The 18,356-nt window shown below is 39.7% G+C and overlaps 1 protein-coding gene across 2 annotated transcripts in view; it reads left to right on the top strand.

The window, feature by feature from the left end:
* The window catches only part of ATP8A2 (ATPase, aminophospholipid transporter, class I, type 8A, member 2), a 310,676-nt gene that overhangs the window by 48,612 nt on the left and 243,708 nt on the right, over positions 1-18,356 (top strand). For both annotated transcript variants that reach the window (XM_014966066.1, XM_014966067.1), the window contains 7 exons: positions 4,674-4,779; positions 6,343-6,425; positions 8,109-8,158; positions 9,157-9,226; positions 10,962-11,046; positions 12,327-12,466; positions 16,413-16,551. In XM_014966066.1, the coding sequence (XP_014821552.1) occupies positions 4,674-4,779; positions 6,343-6,425; positions 8,109-8,158; positions 9,157-9,226; positions 10,962-11,046; positions 12,327-12,466; positions 16,413-16,551 (673 nt within the window). The remainder of the gene's footprint in view (positions 1-4,673; positions 4,780-6,342; positions 6,426-8,108; positions 8,159-9,156; positions 9,227-10,961; positions 11,047-12,326; positions 12,467-16,412; positions 16,552-18,356) is intronic.

Consider the following 18,356-nt stretch of genomic DNA (forward strand, 5'->3'; position numbering starts at 1 on the left):
AAAGATAAGTTATTTCCAAAAGCTTAGAAGAAGGTTTGGTGAATATGCTAGATTGTCTTTATCTTGGTGCTTTCTTTTGCACATGAGCTGTGAATAAACTTGTCATGGAGATGCAAGCCTGTTTGGTATGGGTTTATATTTTATCCTGGTGATATGATTTCAGGGAAGGAGTCAAGAAGTGAGAGAACTGCTAAACTTGGATCTCATCCTAGACTCCTCTGTCTGGATTCTCCCTGAACTTCCTCTACTAATTCCGGTTCACATAAGAACTTTCTTCTGCTGCACCCAAGTTACCATTGGGCAATAAGTCTGTGGTATAGCCGCAGATGTGTCAATTGGTTTCAGTATGTGTGGTGAGTAGTTTAGCAGCTGGCCAGGCAGAACAGGTAACTCTTGTGCTCAGGCTGAGCTTTTACCTCAGTGAAGGTATTCATTGAGATCTCTCCAACATGTCCGCTTATTTTTGTGAAGTGTGTGGGAACTGAGGCTTTTATCCCATCAGGCTTTGAAAAGGCTGCTATGACCAGCTGATTTTTAATTCCTTAGGAAAGCAGAACAAGAAAAGCATATTAATACTTATTGGGATGAAAACCTGTAATTTGAAGTCCGGTAGGGGGAAATTACATTCAGGTGGTGAGAACCTCTGGGAGCTCTTAGTCACTGTTGCCTGAAAACTGTCCAAACATCATTTTACAGCTCGCAATTAAGTTGTTACATCTTGACAAGAAGTATCTCGCACTCTTTTGCTTTTGCCCTTACTGTGCATGGGACTTCAGTACTTCTCTTTTGCCCACATACGAGGTAGTATCTTTAATTATAGGTCATATTTCGGTGGCTCTATTGATACTGAAATGCTAATTTATGTGTTCTTTGAGTCTGTGCCTGAAGAACTCTAATCCCCTCCAGCCTTACCAGCTTCAATCTTCTGGAGGTGCCTGACATGACTGGATCCTCACACTGTTCTCCAGATGTTTTAATGAAAAAAACAGTAGGAAGTTCACATCTTTTTAAGACTGTTAGTCATAATTCTCCCTGGTAAGTAGATAAGTATTTTACTAGCTGTCCTTGGCAGAATATGCCACCTCTAAGCAAAGTTGTCAGCTCAAGTTGGTAGACTGTCCTGTAATGTCCCATTGGCCATTTCTAAGCCATTTCTTTAACCTGTCAGTCTTGCTCATCTGGAAATATTATGGATGGAGGAACTGATCTGATACTTTTACAAGTAAAAGAGGTGAATAAAGATCTTCAACTTTATATCTAACTTCCTTGTAATTTTGTCAGGCTGTGAACAGTTGGCTAGAATAATGCAGTTTCTGTCTTCAGAGTGAGGAGGTCTAGATAAGGACATGTGTGACAAGCATGTAGATACGTAGCTCTGCAGAGTGCAGCATGATCCCCAAAAGAGTGAATTTTGACTCAGTGTTTTGTTCTCTCTGAGTAAGGGAGAACACAAAGGGATGAAAACTTGTCATACAGCTTTCTGACCAGTGGTCTGTGGCCTGCTTAATAATGGATAATGCTCTACCTTCTAGATAGGGGAGCTTTGCTTTCAGTGTAGGTAGTGCTTTGTAGATAACAATCCAGAGATTGCTTCTGGAACTGTGAGGCTATGTCTCAATGTGTCTGTAGTTCTGAGCTTGTAGGGGCAGCATGCAAAGTAAGTTTAGTCAGGGGTGTATATTAACGATGTTGGTGGCTGTACACCAGGTATTCCATGGATCACTGGAAAAGAGAAAGAGAATCAATAGCTTTCACCTAGAGCTGTTGGCACACGGGGAAAATGTGGGGAGAAGGCACTTAAAATGAGAGCTGCCTGTGGATGGATGACTAAAATACGCAAGCTTTATTCCTGCTGCAGACAAATAGAGAAGACAAAAATGGGGTGGAAAGAAGTAGAGCTGAGCTCAGATGAGCAAGGAAGGAATGTTTCAGAGACCACCAGTAAGAATTTGAGTATTAAAATATCAGACTTGATTTAATAAAGTGGAAAAAAGTAATAAAGCAGAATCAGTTGCTGGGGTTAAAGTTGGCATGGTGCAAGGGATGTATCGCCACAGAACCTATTAGTGAGTTTTCTGTTTACGGCTCTGAAGGTACAAATTTGAATGCTCTGTACTGATTCATGCCAGTGCAGCACATATTGTGTCAGTGCTGGAAGAATACAGAGAGGAAACAAAGGACAGCTGTGTGGAGGAGCTGATGTGATAAGCTGGGCCTCTGCTGATCTCTTGCTGTAGAATTGGAAGATTGCCATGTAATATATTGTGAGCTGTGAAAATACCAAGACAGCAAGAAATTACATTGCTGGCATGAAAGCAGAAATGTATACATAGAAAGGATTAAAATACATGGCATTACCAGAGGCAGGTTGTTTCCAGCTGATAGAATACATACTATGAAAGCATGGAAGGGGCTAGGTGATACACACGTAAGAAGGACATCAAAGGTCTGCAACAATGGATGCAGAAATGAGAATCTGGGAGGCTGTGCATTTTGAGATGGAGATAAAACTTTCATTGCTTTCACTGGAAATAATGGAGCAGCAGTAACTTCCTGACCAGTCATTTGCTGTGGGGTTAACATTTCGCACACTACTCTGATTATATTCTGTCTGCTCATTTTCTTGAATGCAGCTTCTGCGCTCCAGCATCTCAAAAGTTACAACTCTTGTTGTAGCTAGAATTGTTGTAGCCACTAGAATTAGTGGTACATAACTATACAATTCTGAAGTTTTCAGAGATAAAGGTCCTGTGTGAAAAAGTTATTTTGAAAATATTAATGATGAAGTACATGAAATAAAATAAGAATAAAAGTGTTGTCTCTTTATTACAGTTTTTTCTGATATCCTTACCAACATTTGTCAGCTGACATTGTTTTGTGGCTTTCATAGTAATTTACTTCCTGCTAATTAAACCTTGATATTTCTAGCGCAACTTAACTGTTGTACAAGTATGTAGGCTACATGCACCAATTTGAAAAACAAAGAACTACTTAACAATTTTACCCTATTTTTGGTCTTGTCCCTGAAACAGCCCCTAAGATAGAACAAAACTTTGTTCTCATTTTTCTCACAAAGTTTGGCTTGGGTGGAGAAGCGTTACCCTGTCGGAGAGCCAGTTGTGATTGCTGCTGGCCTAATTGTGAGAAGTTGTATTTTAAGTGCCCTTCTAAGGGGGAAATGGAGGAGTCTTTAAGGTCTTAGTAGGTCTATGTGTTCAAAGGGTTTTATAAAATAATTGTACTGCATTTCAGGTAGTAGTACTGCATATACTCTTAGAAAAAGACCTGTACTACAAATCTCTCATGTCAGGATTTCTGGTGGTATGGAGTTTTCACTTACTTTCATTTAAACATTGTAGCTTTTTTCTGTTGTGAAATGTTCTGGTGTCTACTAGCATAATAAATTGTGTAGAAGCATATTTTCATTAACTATTTAAAAAAGCTTGGAACCTGTTTTATTAGAATCTTGTAGGATTCTTCATCTGATCTTGGTTTTTATATTACAATAGTGGTTTTTTGGACTGACCCTATGCTATTGTAGTGGTTTTTGATTTTGTAGTGGCTCTGTTAAGACAGACTATATAGAAAATATGCTATGCTAATGAAGACTTCGGAAACTAGATGATAATTCCATATGCAAAAATTCTGTGAGTTTGCAAAGTCAACTAGGTTTTCTGCAAGGTGGAACTGCTGAGTTCAAGTCTGACTCGTATCACAGCAGCCATTTGCTCAGTGACTAAGATTTTGATGCTCCCAACTGTGGATGTTACAGATATAGCAGAGCTGGTGAAGGGGAACATGTGTTTGCTTCAGCTGCTTCAGCCAAGTGTCTTAAGGATCTGTGTGAAGTGTGGATGAAGTTAGTATGGTGGGTTGTGAGCTGGGCAGCTGAGTGCTGTGCCTGACTGCTGAGACTGGAAATGCTGTGCCACAGCCAGGGATGGAAAGGAGGGAAGAATGAGATAGGGGATTCAATTCCAAGTTGTTACAGTTGCTAGAATTTGCTGATTAGAGGCTGGTGATTTAAGTGCTGTAGCATCTTCACGGAGTTGTAGCTCTTTAAGCACTTTGGGATCGCTGGTGACTACAGTTTGTGAACACTGTTCTCTATTGTGTCTTTTCATGATGCTGAATATGTAGGGGCCATTGATCAAATTTCTACTTGGCTAGATGATGTTTGCCTGTGGAAGAGCACATTATATTACGTTCTACTGGCTAATCAGCTGCTATCAGCTCTGGATGATCATCACTAAGGCTGCAGTTGCAGAGTTTAATTCTGGTGTGGTTACTGTCAATCTACTGAAAGCTGTTGTGGAAGCTACCAAAGTAGTGTTTCCGGTTTCTTGAGTATCATCAGCATCTTGTGGCACACGTATTTGCCTGTATGAAGCTTGGTTTGTTACAACACTAATGCTTTTGTATTTAAAGGGGTGGGGGAATATTCTGGCTTCCCAGCTCTCTGCAGCTTAAGTGCGGTCTTTCTTATTAGCACTGTGATTTGTTAACGCTGCCCCTTTACTCTGCTGCATTGATGTTCAGGGACCAACACAACTACTATAAATGGAGAACGGAATATTTTTTTTGGCTATGGTACCTAAGGGGTCTTCTCAGCTTAGTGAACAGCTGGTCTGTGTGTAAGATACTAAACCTGACTCTCCTGGTCTTCTGTCTAGCCCACAGCTGTGCACATACAGGAGTTCCTCACTCTGCTGGCCGTGTGTCATACTGTTGTTCCTGAGAGACAAGGAAATACGATAATCTACCAGGCGTCCTCTCCAGGTTGGTTGTTGCTGTCTTCCTGGGGGGGAAGGAGTGATGGAGTAGAGTTGGGTGGATAGAGATAAAAGGGAAGTCTACAAATTTCTTTAAAAGGTATTGATTTTAAAAGTAAGATGTTGTCTTGGCAGTAGATCTCACCTCTTAGAATTATAGAATTGTCTAGGTTGGAAGGGACCTTTAAGATCATCTACTCCCACCATCAACCTAACTCTGACTAAAAAAAAAAAACCCAACAGAAAACCATACAAAAGGACCCCCAAAATTACAAACTGTGTCTCTAAACACTACGTCAACCCATCCTTTGAAAACCTCCAGGGATAGTGCCCTAACTACTTCCCTGGGCAGCCCATTCCAATGCTTAATAACCCTTCTGTTTAATCTTCTGTCTCCAATGCACACAGCTTTTGAATGCCTCATACATAGCTTCCAAGTCCATGATGTCTTTCTAGAGCTAGGCTTATGATCCCTCTTACTCTCACCTCTTTCTGCAGGGATGAAAAGCAAAACTAAAACTTTGGGTGACTTGTTTTCCCCACATAGAGCTGACCTGTGGAACTACTGAATTGTTTTTGCCTGAACAGTTACTTCTGCTTGGCATGAATGCAAACTGTTAGTTTTTTTTGAACTGGTAGCTTCCCATGTTGCTTTATGCAGACACAAGATGCTGATACATAACACAATACAACAAAGAGCAGAGTCTTGGCCATATTCAGGTTTACTCTTCACCCATTTCTTGCTGCTTTCAGGCAGCACAATGGGACTGAAAGAGGTAGGCAGGACCAAGATGCAGAACAGTAGGGCCCTGTTCCCCAACAAATTTATCTGTTTCTGAGGATGTTTTGTTGTAGTGTTGTATTGAGTGATCAAACAGCAGCATTTCTATTTGACTTAAAGCATTTGAAGAGTTGGGTGAACAGTTCATTAAGGCAGTTCTAGTCACAGTGTTGATGAACTCTAAGGAGACCAAGGAAGCAGTAGAGATATCAGGGTTGCTTGAGCTGAGTACTAAATTGACCTGTATGGTGCTTGTGCTTAATGTCATTTGCTCTTTAACAAGACTGTGTAAGTAAATACTAGAGGTAGAGGTGTTGGCTTTGGTTTTAGCTCAGTTATTTGAGCTCTTAATGACACTCCCCAGTTCAGTCTCCAGAAGACAATGCTGTGCTTATTTCTATAGCACCTGAACTTTGTGCCTTTACAGCAGGAAATGGATTATGCATCTTGTAGGAATTCCAAGTAACATAGCTTTGATCTTCCTCTCAGAACAGGTATTTCCTTTTTGATGTAGAGAAGTATGACTTCTCTACAACAACAGTTTAATGCTTCAGTAGTTACAGGATGTTTTATACAGATTGAGTGTTGTTGATATTACATAGCCTTTGTTAGACAGAAATGTGAATGTTCTTGTTAGGAATGTGTGCAGAGCTACTCTAGCAGCCCTACAGATGTGGGAGTACATGGTGACGGGGGTTCTGTTTTTGTCAGTGTGGCATGTGTAAGTATGGGCTTTGTAGGCTTCTTCCACATATCAGATTAAATTTAAAGCTTTTCTTGTATTGGCAGATGAAGGAGCATTAGTGAAAGGAGCAAAAAAGCTTGGTTATGTCTTCACAGGACGGACCCCACACTCGGTTATCATTGATGCGGTGAGTAGTAGATGTGTATGGCACAGACTGCCAAGCTCCTGCAGAGTGTAAATGTCTCTCATGTGGTCCTTGTGAGTTCCCCTTCACATGGTCTTTAGGATGCTGCACGCAAAAGGCTTTTGCAAGCTGGGAAAAGTTGTCTTCATCTGTTTTTAGATGCAAAGCCCTCAGCCCTTCTGTGTGATATGAGCAATAGGAAGTTGCAAGCTTATATGGGAAACAACAATAGTTATTCTTGAATAATATTTCCCTTGTCTGGGAGGCACAGATGAGCACACTCATATGAGAAGAAAATTTATGTGTTTGGGAAATTTTCTGACTATGTTTAATGGTAAATGTTTGATTTATTGTATTAAAATGGAATTTTTTTCTGAGTAAGATCATCTTTTTTAGAAGATGTATCTGCTTAACAAGCTCTGTATGCAGGGCTGTGTAGTTAACGGATTAGAGCTGTTACAGGCAGTCTCAAACTCACGGGGCCACATTCTGACTTAAGTTGCAGTCTAAGCTACTAAGTGACTCCAGATTTACACAGGTGCAACTAAGATGAGAACTCTGTCTCTGCAATACACAGTAGGATGCTTATTAAGAATAATGGATGTATTTTTGTCCTTCCTCTCAGGTGCATTCACTTTCAAGTTTCTTGGTACACTGCCAAGCTAAGCACTTAAAACGTTATATCTGTCTAGGACTTGTCACAGACTTTACAACTACTCAGAAAACTGAGGCTTATTTTAGAAGGAAGAGCTTAGGATGAGCAGTGTCATCCAGTGCTGTTTAGGATCTTCTTTCCTTTTCAGTAAGACCCAGGCCCATCTGACCTAGTTTTATACTCCTCATATAAAAAGCTAGGAGCATGGTCAGTCTGTAGTCAGCAATAAAAGCTGTCACTTTGAGGATCCTGTTTCTCCTCATTGCCTACATCTGTGGCAGTACATGTAACATGGCTGGAGATGGCTTTTGGTCCTGGGGGTATTGCTGAATTGATATATTCCTCATAGGACATAACTTTGTACTGCAGTTACGTTTTGCTACAGCCCTTTCTTTAATCACTGGAGTACTGAGACTCCAGTAACTCCTGCTGTTCCTTCCATCTGTTATACAACACGAATGGCACAGAGGAAGCATTTCTAAACCTTTTTCCTTCATCAGGTTGCTCATGCTCAACCTCAGCAAACAGTTTTTGGTAATGAGAATTACTCCTCAGTTAACCTTTTTTTTTTTTTCCACAAAAAATTATAATCTAATATGCTAGTTAATTCAAGTTAATTCAAGAAATGCTAAGGCAGTTCAAGTGAAGGTTTTTGTAATACTAAATCTGATGGTATATTTTGTTTTAATTTGGAATAATGTTTACAGTCTGTAATGTCTCTGACTTGATAGCTGCTAAAAAGTAAATATGCAGTTTAACTTCCAAAGTATACTTCTAGATTAAGATATTATTTCCTTGAAATGGTGTGAAAATAGTAAATGGAGAGTGCCCCAATTTTAGCTGTTCGAGTAAGATTAGAATACATTCATTAAGTAGGGCTCTACATCACTTTTTACCAGGAGAGGGAGCTATTACTATAGCTTATTTACAGTGGGATGTGTAAACAAAGGTGCTTTAACCAACTAGCATGTTTACATGTTTAAGAATGTGCTGCAAGTTGTACTTATAATAGTACATGCTTTCTTTTGTAGCTTGGAAAAGAAAAAACTTTTGAAATTCTTAATGTGCTAGAGTTTTCCAGGTAAGTTTTCCTCTAATATACTAACTGCAGAACAAGAAAACAAATTTTGTGAACATTATCTAGAATAAAAAGATCCAGTTGATGCACTAGAAAAGCTGAACTTTCTCTATTTTTCCTGCCCCTTCGTTTCTTAGTTTCCAATATAGGAGTAATACAGAGCTTTTTACAAGCTGTTGGCAAGTGAACATTAAGCTCTCCCACTGCAGCTCTGTTGTCTTATTGAGAAGTTGTTCTCTTATTGAGAAGTGTCATTCTCTGCCTCCTTGATTTCATGACATGCCACTTGTCTATTTCAAGAACATGCTTTAAGATTGAGATTGCACTTCTATACTGCATCTGTAAACCACTTGTTTTTGAGTAGGTGGAAACTCTGGCTGTGGGTCTTTTTGGTGCCCCTTTTTAAGAACCACTCCAGCTAGGAAAAACTAAGCCTTGCAAGCACTCCTGACTTGTCAGGCTTGCCAGAATGGGCACTGCGTGGGTAGCAAGAAGCTTTGTGTGATGAATTGGGCCCCTAAATCACAGGAGATCATAAAAGGTGCTTTCTTTTTGTCAGCCGATAAAAGTTTTGTCAGTTTGGATTGTGCTAGTCAGCAGACTTTTCTACTGTTTGTTCTATTCTTGCTGTGGCTTAAAGCCTTGAAGTGTTGCTCTCTGCCCTCTTTGAGTTGGTTGGTTCCACTCTGATTAGAGTATGTAAAACTGAAATCAAGGAAGATTTGGGTAGGCAGCTTTTCTTGTGTCCTGGCTTTCTTTGAAGATTCCTCTTAATTACTTTTCCTTTTCATTCAGAATGCAGCTACACAGTCGTCTTGTGGGAATATCTAAAAAGGTGCTAGAAGAGTTCTTCAGGGTTTCTGACAAGTTGACCAGTTCCCTGGTGTCCATAGACAGGAGTATGTGTAGCCTACATGCAGCACTGGTAGAAAATGTTGTCTAGAACAGGACTTATTCTTCATCATTATAACTAATGAAAACAAATATTTTTCTTTCAATAGTAACAGGAAGAGAATGTCAGTGATTGTTCGAACTCCAGCAGGAAAACTACGTCTCTACTGCAAAGGGGCTGTAAGTAATTATGCTACCTAATGGAGAACTAATGCTACCAGTTATTGTTTCAACAGCTGCGGCTGATGCTGGTGTTTCATGTCTCACACATAATACCTGTTGGTTTTCTGTTTAGAGCGAAGTGATTTAAGAGATCTGTAATTCCTCCTCTGACTTTTTGCAGGCAGGAAGATTGCTAGGCTTTCTGCTACCTAGCTGAAATCCTGAAACTAATGGGAGCAGTACCTTTCACTTAAGCAAAGGCAGGATTTCACTCAGCTGTGCAGCAGCGGTTCAGGAGCTGGACTAAATGGTGTTATCAGAATCTGTAATGCGAAAACTTGTTCTCAAGTGGTTGGCTCTTGATCTGGCTCTCTTGCGTCTCTGCACCTGCTGTTATTTGTCATCATGGCTTGCACCATGTTGTGCTCCTGTCTTCACTGACAAGAGCAATAACTTACCGAAGTACAACGGCTGCAAAACTAGCGTTGGCCACAGACAGACAGTGGTTCTAATTTCAATGGAAAGCTGTGGAGTTGGCTTTCTGCAACAGAGAAAACTATTTCTGATTTCCACAAGGATCCAATTTACTGGAATTTGTCCTGACATACAAGTCTGGGTGCACTGCTCTGTTGTGCAGTTTAACCCCCCCTTGTTGTCAGCTTCATGCTGGTATGGTGGGAGTTAATTAAGCCCACTGCCATTCTGCGGTATTTCAAAGCTGTATGCCTGGTAGGACCACACAGTTCTGCAACTGCTTGTTGCTCAAACTGTGCCTGAGTTCACACTGTTTCTTGGAGCACAGTACTGGAAGGGATAGATAACAGGAGAGTTTGTACTAAAAAATATCATGCTGTCTTCCATATGAGCAGGCTCAGATGTCTTAACAGAGCAAAAGGGTTGCAGTAATTAGTGTAATCTGGCGGTTTGTCTTGTATGTTCTACTGCATCCACCATTCATCTAAACTGTAAGTTAACTGTCTGTGCTATGTGGACTCTTCCACATTCTGACAGTTGCCTCCTGTCCTGTCCCTTCCATCATAAATTACTTGTTTTGTTAGCCTAGATGTAAGCCTTTTTACTTAGCTGAAGAGTACACGTTTGAGTAAAAACACAGTTTCTGTATTTCATGTGTGTAACAACTTGTTTTGGTAGCTGCAGAATAAAATCCAGACTCTAGATATGTAGATGACGGTGTTGTATTTTGTCTGGAGCTGTTATCTAGGCCTTTTCAATTACCCTTTGATTTTGTGGTGATAAAGTTGCTGCAGGAGGAAGGTTATTTCTGAGAGAATTTTGCAGTAGAACCTGTTCTGTGTTTCTGCCTTCTATTTTCTTAACATCAGTGTGAATCTTTTCTAGAAAGGATTGCAAGAAGCTCTTCTGTATGAAACTACAATGTGTACTGAATAAAAGCAGATACATTGATTTTCCAAGAATATAAGTATCAGCTTAGTAATTCAGAAAGGAGTGTTCTGTATTGCCCAATAAGGAGGACCTCTTTATAGAAGGAGAGGAAGAGAGCAGAGTATACTTCTGCACCCTTCATTTAAAGTGGATGCAGTATCTCTGCCACTGGGCACAATCCAGATTACTTAAGCAAACCAGAGTCTCTTAAAACCTAAATTTATTACTTGCAAATATAGCTTTGGGTTCTGATATTAGTAAGTCTGTTCAGGTTACTTAAGCTTGTAAATATGTGATTGGTAACTTCATGTGTTGACTTAATTTGTTGTAATGAATTTGGTTTTAATAGGATAACGTAATTTTTGAGAGGCTTTCAAAAGATTCCCAGTATATGGAGCAAACACTGTGCCATCTTGAATACTTTGCAACAGAAGGTAAGAGAAACAGCATGTCATGAGAATTCAATTTGTCAAATAACTTGAAGCATGATCTGCATTGTCTGAGCTTTGCAGTGCCCAATGAGATGGTTATGAAGCTAAGAAGTGGTGCATAATCAGCAAATTAACAACTCTAGGATAACTTTAAACCAGAGGAAGCTTGTGCCCCACTTCTGTGTGATTTCAGTAGGGAAGTGCAATTTGGAAAGGAAAAATGGGATTCTGTGTGCCCATGATGAAGGGAAAGAGCATGAGTTGTATTGCCCAGAATACAGTTACATTGGACATAGTGATGTGTTTACCAGTGAACAAATCAGATGACAAAGTCCCAAGCTTTATGAAGCAAAGCGAGAGCCTGAACTTGCTGAAAAGCCTGGAAGACCAAGACATCAAAGACAATCTGAAATGATCTCTAAGGCCTTTATGACTTGTGTAACACCTCTCTTCACAGAGAAGTACTTGGCTTTGTTCCCTGTTCTGCAGTAGTGTGAGATTTGTGTTATAGTAAAACCACAAGCCAGTGGTCCTAAATGTGAAAACATTATCCAGCTTTTAAAAAAAAAAAACCACAAACAATTTTTTGCAAACTCCCACACTTCCGGTAAAGAAACATATGTATTTTATGGCACAAACTCCTTTCTGCTTGACTCATGCCAGAAAAAAAACCATATCATTACTTCTGTTTGTTAATTTTTCAGTGGTCTAATAAAATGGTTTTCATACTTTGTGGACCCTATTCTCCATTCTGTTGTACATGTGTAAGCCCCATTATTAATGTGAGTTATGTGCATCCACTAAAGAAAGAAAAAAAAAAAGGAAAAACAGTCTTTCTAGAGGGAAATGTGGGCTGTGCACTATGTTTGAATAAGTAATATTTCCAGTCACAATTTGTAGCTAGTTCTTTAATTTGATCTTTTTAAAAATACATGAAAGTCAAACTTGCTTTCGTACTTAAACTAAAAATATTGAAGATGACACTTCTTGTTCCAGTATGGCTAGATTGCAGTACTGAAAATCAGGGGGAGGTTTGTGTTTTACTCTCCCTTGATTTGCACCAACATTAGTAATGTAAATGAACCAGACTTTTTTGTTTTACATTTGAAAACCCAAACACTTTAAAAATGTACAGGGAGACTTTCTGGAACCCAGAGTTTAACAGTGTGAGTTAAAAGCTCCTCGTGTTTCAGTGAGTCAGAATTTAGCATTCATTTAGGCATTTATGATTTCGTGATATTCAGTGTAATTTTACTGTGTTATGGCTGTTTTTTGTTTTGCAGGTCTGAGGACTTTGTGCATTGCTTATGCAGACCTGTCAGAGAACTCTTACAGAGAGTGGTTGAATGTCTACAATGAGTCCAGTACAGTTCTCAAAGACAGAGCTCAGAAGCTGGAGGAATGCTATGAGATCATTGAGAAGGTAAGACATGTACATTTTTGAGAATTGGATGTATATTCTCTTGCATGTATTTTCAATGGTATTTGGGCTTTATACAGTAAAACAAACAGTTAATTTCATTCATGAGAAACTGGAAAGGTATTCTTTGTTGGCAACCTATTCAGTCCGTAGGCCTCTCAAGTTTTAGTTCATAAGTCTGAGACAAATACATGTATAAAGAGTTATTTCTAATTACAAATGCTTTTCTCACACTTTGTCTTGCTATCTTGTGTAAGGTAATGCGATAAAGATAACATAAAACTGTAATTTTGTGCCAAGTTCCCATGGACTAGTAGATGAAGAAAAATTTGTTACTTTTCATACAGCAGTCACACCTCAAACTTTGAGGGCTGTTGTAGGCATGAAGTGCTCACTAAGGCCTGTAGCCACATGGACTGAAAGGTGAAAAACTTCATTCTTCGTGCAAATTGCAGAATTTATAATTCTGGAAGGGGAAAGTAGGTATCAGAGAACCAGTTTGAAACGGTGGTGTAATCCCACACTAAATGAAATGTTCAAATGTCAACACTAGGGGCCAGTGTTTCTCTGACAGTTCTTGGTCTTGTCACATTTCTCACCTACACCTGTTCATGCTCTTTCCCTTTTGCTCCAGTTATTTCACTTTCGTTTTGTTCAGTGGTTTATTTTAAGCATGCTTTGAACTTCAATTGTTTTTGTTAATGAGTATTAACAATGCAACTGGAGTGCTGGAGTTACTTAAGTTGGGGCAGAAGAGAGGAGGAAGCTGAGACTGGGATGGGAGCTGTCTTTCACGGGGTAACAGGAAAAACTCCAACTTCAAACAATAGCTGACGACCAAGTCCTTCTTTTCAAACTAAAGACTAAATCTCCTTGTCTTGGTCAGTAGCAGTGTGGTTATCTAATCCTTCAATCTCTAAATCTCATAGCTCCTTTCAGTTTCCTGCTGCCTGCGCTGTCCTCTCATTCCTCCGTTTTCATAGAAGTGAAAAATGATCATGGGTGATCATTAATATGGGTTGATTCTCTCACTGTAAAGTGTCATTTCAAACCTTGGATCATTTCTAGCCACCTACCTTCTGCCTCTTTTCACAATGTAATGCCTTGAGAAAAGGACACAGAGTTTGAGTTACAGAATAGGAGTTCTGGATTTAGTGCCATTTAGCTAGGAAATATCCACTGTATTCCTTTGCTGTTAATGTTTGTTTGCTTGGCTGTCGTGGTTTCAGCCGAAATCACCGCAACCGAACCAACAGATGGCCCTTCCACCCCCCCCAAAAAGAGGAGAGGAAGAGATAAGGAGATTGAAAAGTTTAGAATTAACTAAACTACTTTAATCAAAAATAATATTAAAATAAAAGAGAAGAAAATAATGAAATAGATACCACACATATACAAAACCGTATCAAGCTTCCAGGATTACAGTCCTGTCACCAGCAGGCACTGAGGAAGTCCCAGACTGGACTCGGTGATAGACAGGAGCAGGATTCCAGCTCTGGAGTCAGGAACACATGGGGATCAAAGGCAGATGAACAGACAGGGTCCTCTTTGGACGTCGGCCATTGCAGGAAGAGTGTTGACCCTTTGATCCCTCATCTTTTATACTGAGCATGGGGCAGATGGGATGGAATACCCCTGTTGGTCAGGTTTGGGTCACCTGTCTTGTCTGTTCCTCCCCACAGATGTGACCCCTCTACGTTTTTCCGTTTCCGACCCTCTAAGGGGCAAATAACGAAAATTGGCTGACCTTGGTTGTTATAGCAAAAAGTATAAGCAAGGGCCTCTCTGCACACCATTCTCTGGCATGTAGCCCAAACATTGGTCTTATCACTCTGAGAAGGAACAGTTTTCTCCACAATATGCCATTAATTTCAGAGAGTTAGAAAAGGCCTAACTAAAATGCAAAGTTACAGAACACAAAATTGATCCGGTTTTACCTCAAACCAGGACATTGGCATACCAAGGAACAGGGAAATACACTTGAAACATAATTTCTTTCTTTTTTTTTTTCTTAGAGCTGGTATCTCCCAAGTTAAATTCTGTGGTCTGTAAGCATTTCCTATATAAACTGGCTTGTGGATGTAACATAAAATATAACTTAATTTAAACAGGCTAATTTCTCATCTTGGGGCTTGAATGAGAGTGGGAGATCTACTTTGTCAGTCTGAGTGGTGAGGTCCCTGGATCACAGTGTCAGGTGCCCACGCAGAGACAAACTTGAACTGTCTTCCTCCCCTACGTGTAAACTGTCTGAGAGGGCTTCAGCAGATGCAGGGGTACCTCCCCTGTCCGGGTAGCTCAGCTGTGCCAATCCCTGTGCTGTCATGGTTAACTCCTTAAGTGAGTTTGGGAGTGTAAAACAATCTGCAGTTGCACACTTGGATTGCCTTTGTTAACTTCAAATGCTGTTGGCATTGATAGGGCTAATGTTTCATCAGGGGGCTATAGAGTACTAAAATAAATGACTTATTGTAGTTGATTCTACTACATTGATTCTACTGCCTTTATCAGTTGAGTATCTCATAACAAAAGTTAATCTTTTTCAAGACCTGTGACTAATGCCAGTCTACACACCTGCATGAATAAAACCTTCCCTTTCTGTTCTCTGTGCATGCATAGATGCATACAAGCAGAGACTACTTTAATGGAATCATAGAACGGTTTGGGTTGGAAGGAACCTTTTAAAGAGCATCTAGTCCAACCTCCTCTGCCATCTTTCACTAGATAGGTTGCTCAAAGCTCCATCCAACCTGACCTTGAACACTTCAAATCATGGGACACTCACAGCTTCTTTGGGCAACCTGTTCCACTGTTACCACTTTAATTTTAAATAATAATTAATTCTTCCTTGTATCCAATCTAAACCTATCCTCTTTCCATTAAAAATTGTTACCCCTTGTCCTGTCACTACAGGCTACAGTAGTGACTACAGTCACTACAGTAAAGTCTTTCTCAGCCTTTCTTAGAAGCTCCCTTTATGTATCGAAAAGCTACAATAAGGTCTGCCTGGAGCCTTCTCTTCTCCAGAATGAATAACTCCAACTCTCCAAACCTTTCCTGTTCACTTCGTCTGTTTTTTACTCTTTTTGAATAATTATAGTCCCTACAAAAAATAGCTCTTATTTTTTTCCTGTGCTATTCTGAAATTGTACAGTATAACTAAACCAAATTTGTATCAATTTCTTTTAAATTGAACACCTTTTACATGTCTAAGGAATCATTAAAATGCTTTTAAAGTTAAAATCTGCTGACTAGATTGTGCCTTTTGACAAGGTCTTAGGTAGATAATTTTGTCTGCCTGACTTTTTTTGTAACTTGGCCAAATCTCTCCAAGCAGTTGCTTTAGAGTTCCATAAGACTATGGCTAACTCTGTAGTATTAAATTTTTTGTATGAGACATGTTTTTCTGGCAGACGTCTATATGTAGACTAGAGATACTTGATTGATTAACATTCATACCACTTGTATTACATAAATGTAGTGATTATATCCATAAATAGTTGCAATAATTTTTGCTTTGAGTGATTGTATCCAGTCTGTATGTACACTTTATGGGAGGAAAATTGGTTTAAATGATGTGATGCCAGGTGACTTTTGTTTTGTGAGCTTAAGAACTATATAAACTGTGACCACTCATCATGTTGCTATGGTGATTAGTGAATGCTCTAGTATATATGTTCGGCTTTGGAGTTGTATAACTTCAATTAATTGCTCTTGAAACAGTGCCATCTTTCTGATCAGAAACACTTGGTTCCATTCTGTACCTTTTGAAATGTGAATTGTATGCAGAGGAAGTAGAATAGCCACCCTAAAAACTGACTGTAGTGTATGTTGCTTGTCAAAATGCTGTATTACCAATGAGGTACAACATGTTGTCTTTAATTCCCTTTTGAGTGTGTTCCAAACAGATTTATCGTAAGAAAACAATCCCTCAAATTCTCTTTTCCAGGATTTACTGCTGCTTGGAGCTACAGCCATTGAAGACCGCCTGCAAGCAGGTGTTCCAGAAACAATAGCCACACTAATAAAGGCAGAAATTAAGATATGGATTCTGACAGGGGACAAACAGGAAACAGCTCTCAATATAGGTATCCGTCTTTCTGGTTACTCTGAACTTGTCTGGTGTGTGGCAGGTTACATATTAGATCTGCTGTGGGGGATTTTATAAAAAAAACCAACCAGGCCTGCTTTTTATAGAATGGTTCCTTGGTATCAGAGAGGCATGTGGTAGCCTTCCCTTTGGAGAAGGGGGGGTGTTGGAGTGAAGTCTTTGCTCTGGGACTCAGGATAAATAGATGCTTCTGCTCTTGGTTGAGTGCAGTTCTTGTATGGAGTGAACAGATAACCCTGAGTTCTGATGGAAGCTGGAGAGCTCAACCAGACTGTAATGTTTCAGTTACACTATGCATTATATCAAACTGTTCTACAGCTTTTTTTCTTATCTTACCAACTACCTTTTCTAGAGTTTGGGATATGATGGGAAACATGGTAATACAAAGCATATAGCTTAAACATTCTTACAAATCTTGTCTGTGAAAGCAGGTAGGTGCTTGAATAACTGCTTGTGCTGTCACTTTATGACACATCTGTTGATAAAGTATGTCGTGATTGTTAGTGGAAGTGTGTTGTTGCTATTGAGTGTACGGATAGAGTTTGGTTGGTTTGAGTAATTATATTGACTATAACAGATACGGGTTGTTTTATCAAAGTGCAATATGATAATCTTGTCTCAAACTTGTTGATTCATCTTTACTTAGGAACTGTTGTCTTTGTAATGCAAAAAAAATTTTGCAATGATATGAACAAAAAGTACAAACTAAAGTATTTACCACAGGTGTGCTTGGGTACTGATGTCTACTTAAGACATAGGTTTTTATCTGTTCTTGCAGTATAAAACTGCAGAGTGTTTTGCACTGTAAGATTAGGTTTGTTAATAAAAGCAGCCCTTAAACATTAGGCTTCCTTTTAGGCTATAAATGTATCTGATAAAGTTGGGTGTATATAGACTGACTTTATTTGTAATTCATCAAGTTTAATGATTTTGCTGTAAGGCTGTGCTGAACTGGAGATAGGCATTGTAATCCCATAGCAACTAGATGTTGTGCTCTGTAGGACTTGTGCTGTTGTACTAGTCTTGTGTTAGGTACGCCACATGGGTAGGTCTAGCAACTACTCAAAATTCAAACCCTTCAGCGTTTTTCTTACTGTGGATGCTTGCCAGGTGGGCAACCTGGGTAGTAACACCTTGTGTAGAATGCTGCCATGCTTGAAACATTAACTTGTGAGCTATGCCTATGCTGCTGTTGTGCTGTAGTGCTTCAGACAACATTAGCAGCCTTCTAGGGGAGGTTCTGCCTTGGTTTCAACACTGTCTCTAGTGCACTTGTCTGAAGTACCCACCACAGCTGCAATCAGATTTGCATCTGCGATTTCTCTGAGCAACCTATTCCAGTCTCACCACCCTCATAATAAAAAAATTTCTTCATGTCCAGTCTAAACCTACCACCTTTCAGTTCAAAACAATTGCCCTTTGACTTGTCACTACAGGCCTTGGTAAAAAGTCTCTCAGTCATTCTTTTAAGGCCCCTTTATATATAGAATCTCCCCAGAGTCTTCTGTTCTTCAGGTTAAACAACCCCAACTCTCTTGGGTTTCCTCGTAGGAGAGGAGATACAGCTGTCTGATGGCTTCTGTGGCCCTCCTCTGCACCCAGTCTAACAGGTCCATGTCTGTCTTGCTGGGTGCAGTACTCCACGTGGAGTCTCATGTCCAATTTCTCATCTCCCAGTATCCCCAGGTATTTCTCAGTAGGGCTGCTCTCAGTCCATTCATCCCCCAATCTATGTTGATGGATATTTGGGACGGCTGCAACCTAAGGGCAGGACTACACTTG

Source organism: Calidris pugnax, unplaced genomic scaffold (assembly GCF_001431845.1).
Source record: "Calidris pugnax isolate Ruff unplaced genomic scaffold, ASM143184v1 scaffold20, whole genome shotgun sequence".
In the NCBI taxonomy this organism is placed as follows: Eukaryota; Metazoa; Chordata; class Aves; order Charadriiformes; family Scolopacidae; genus Calidris; species Calidris pugnax.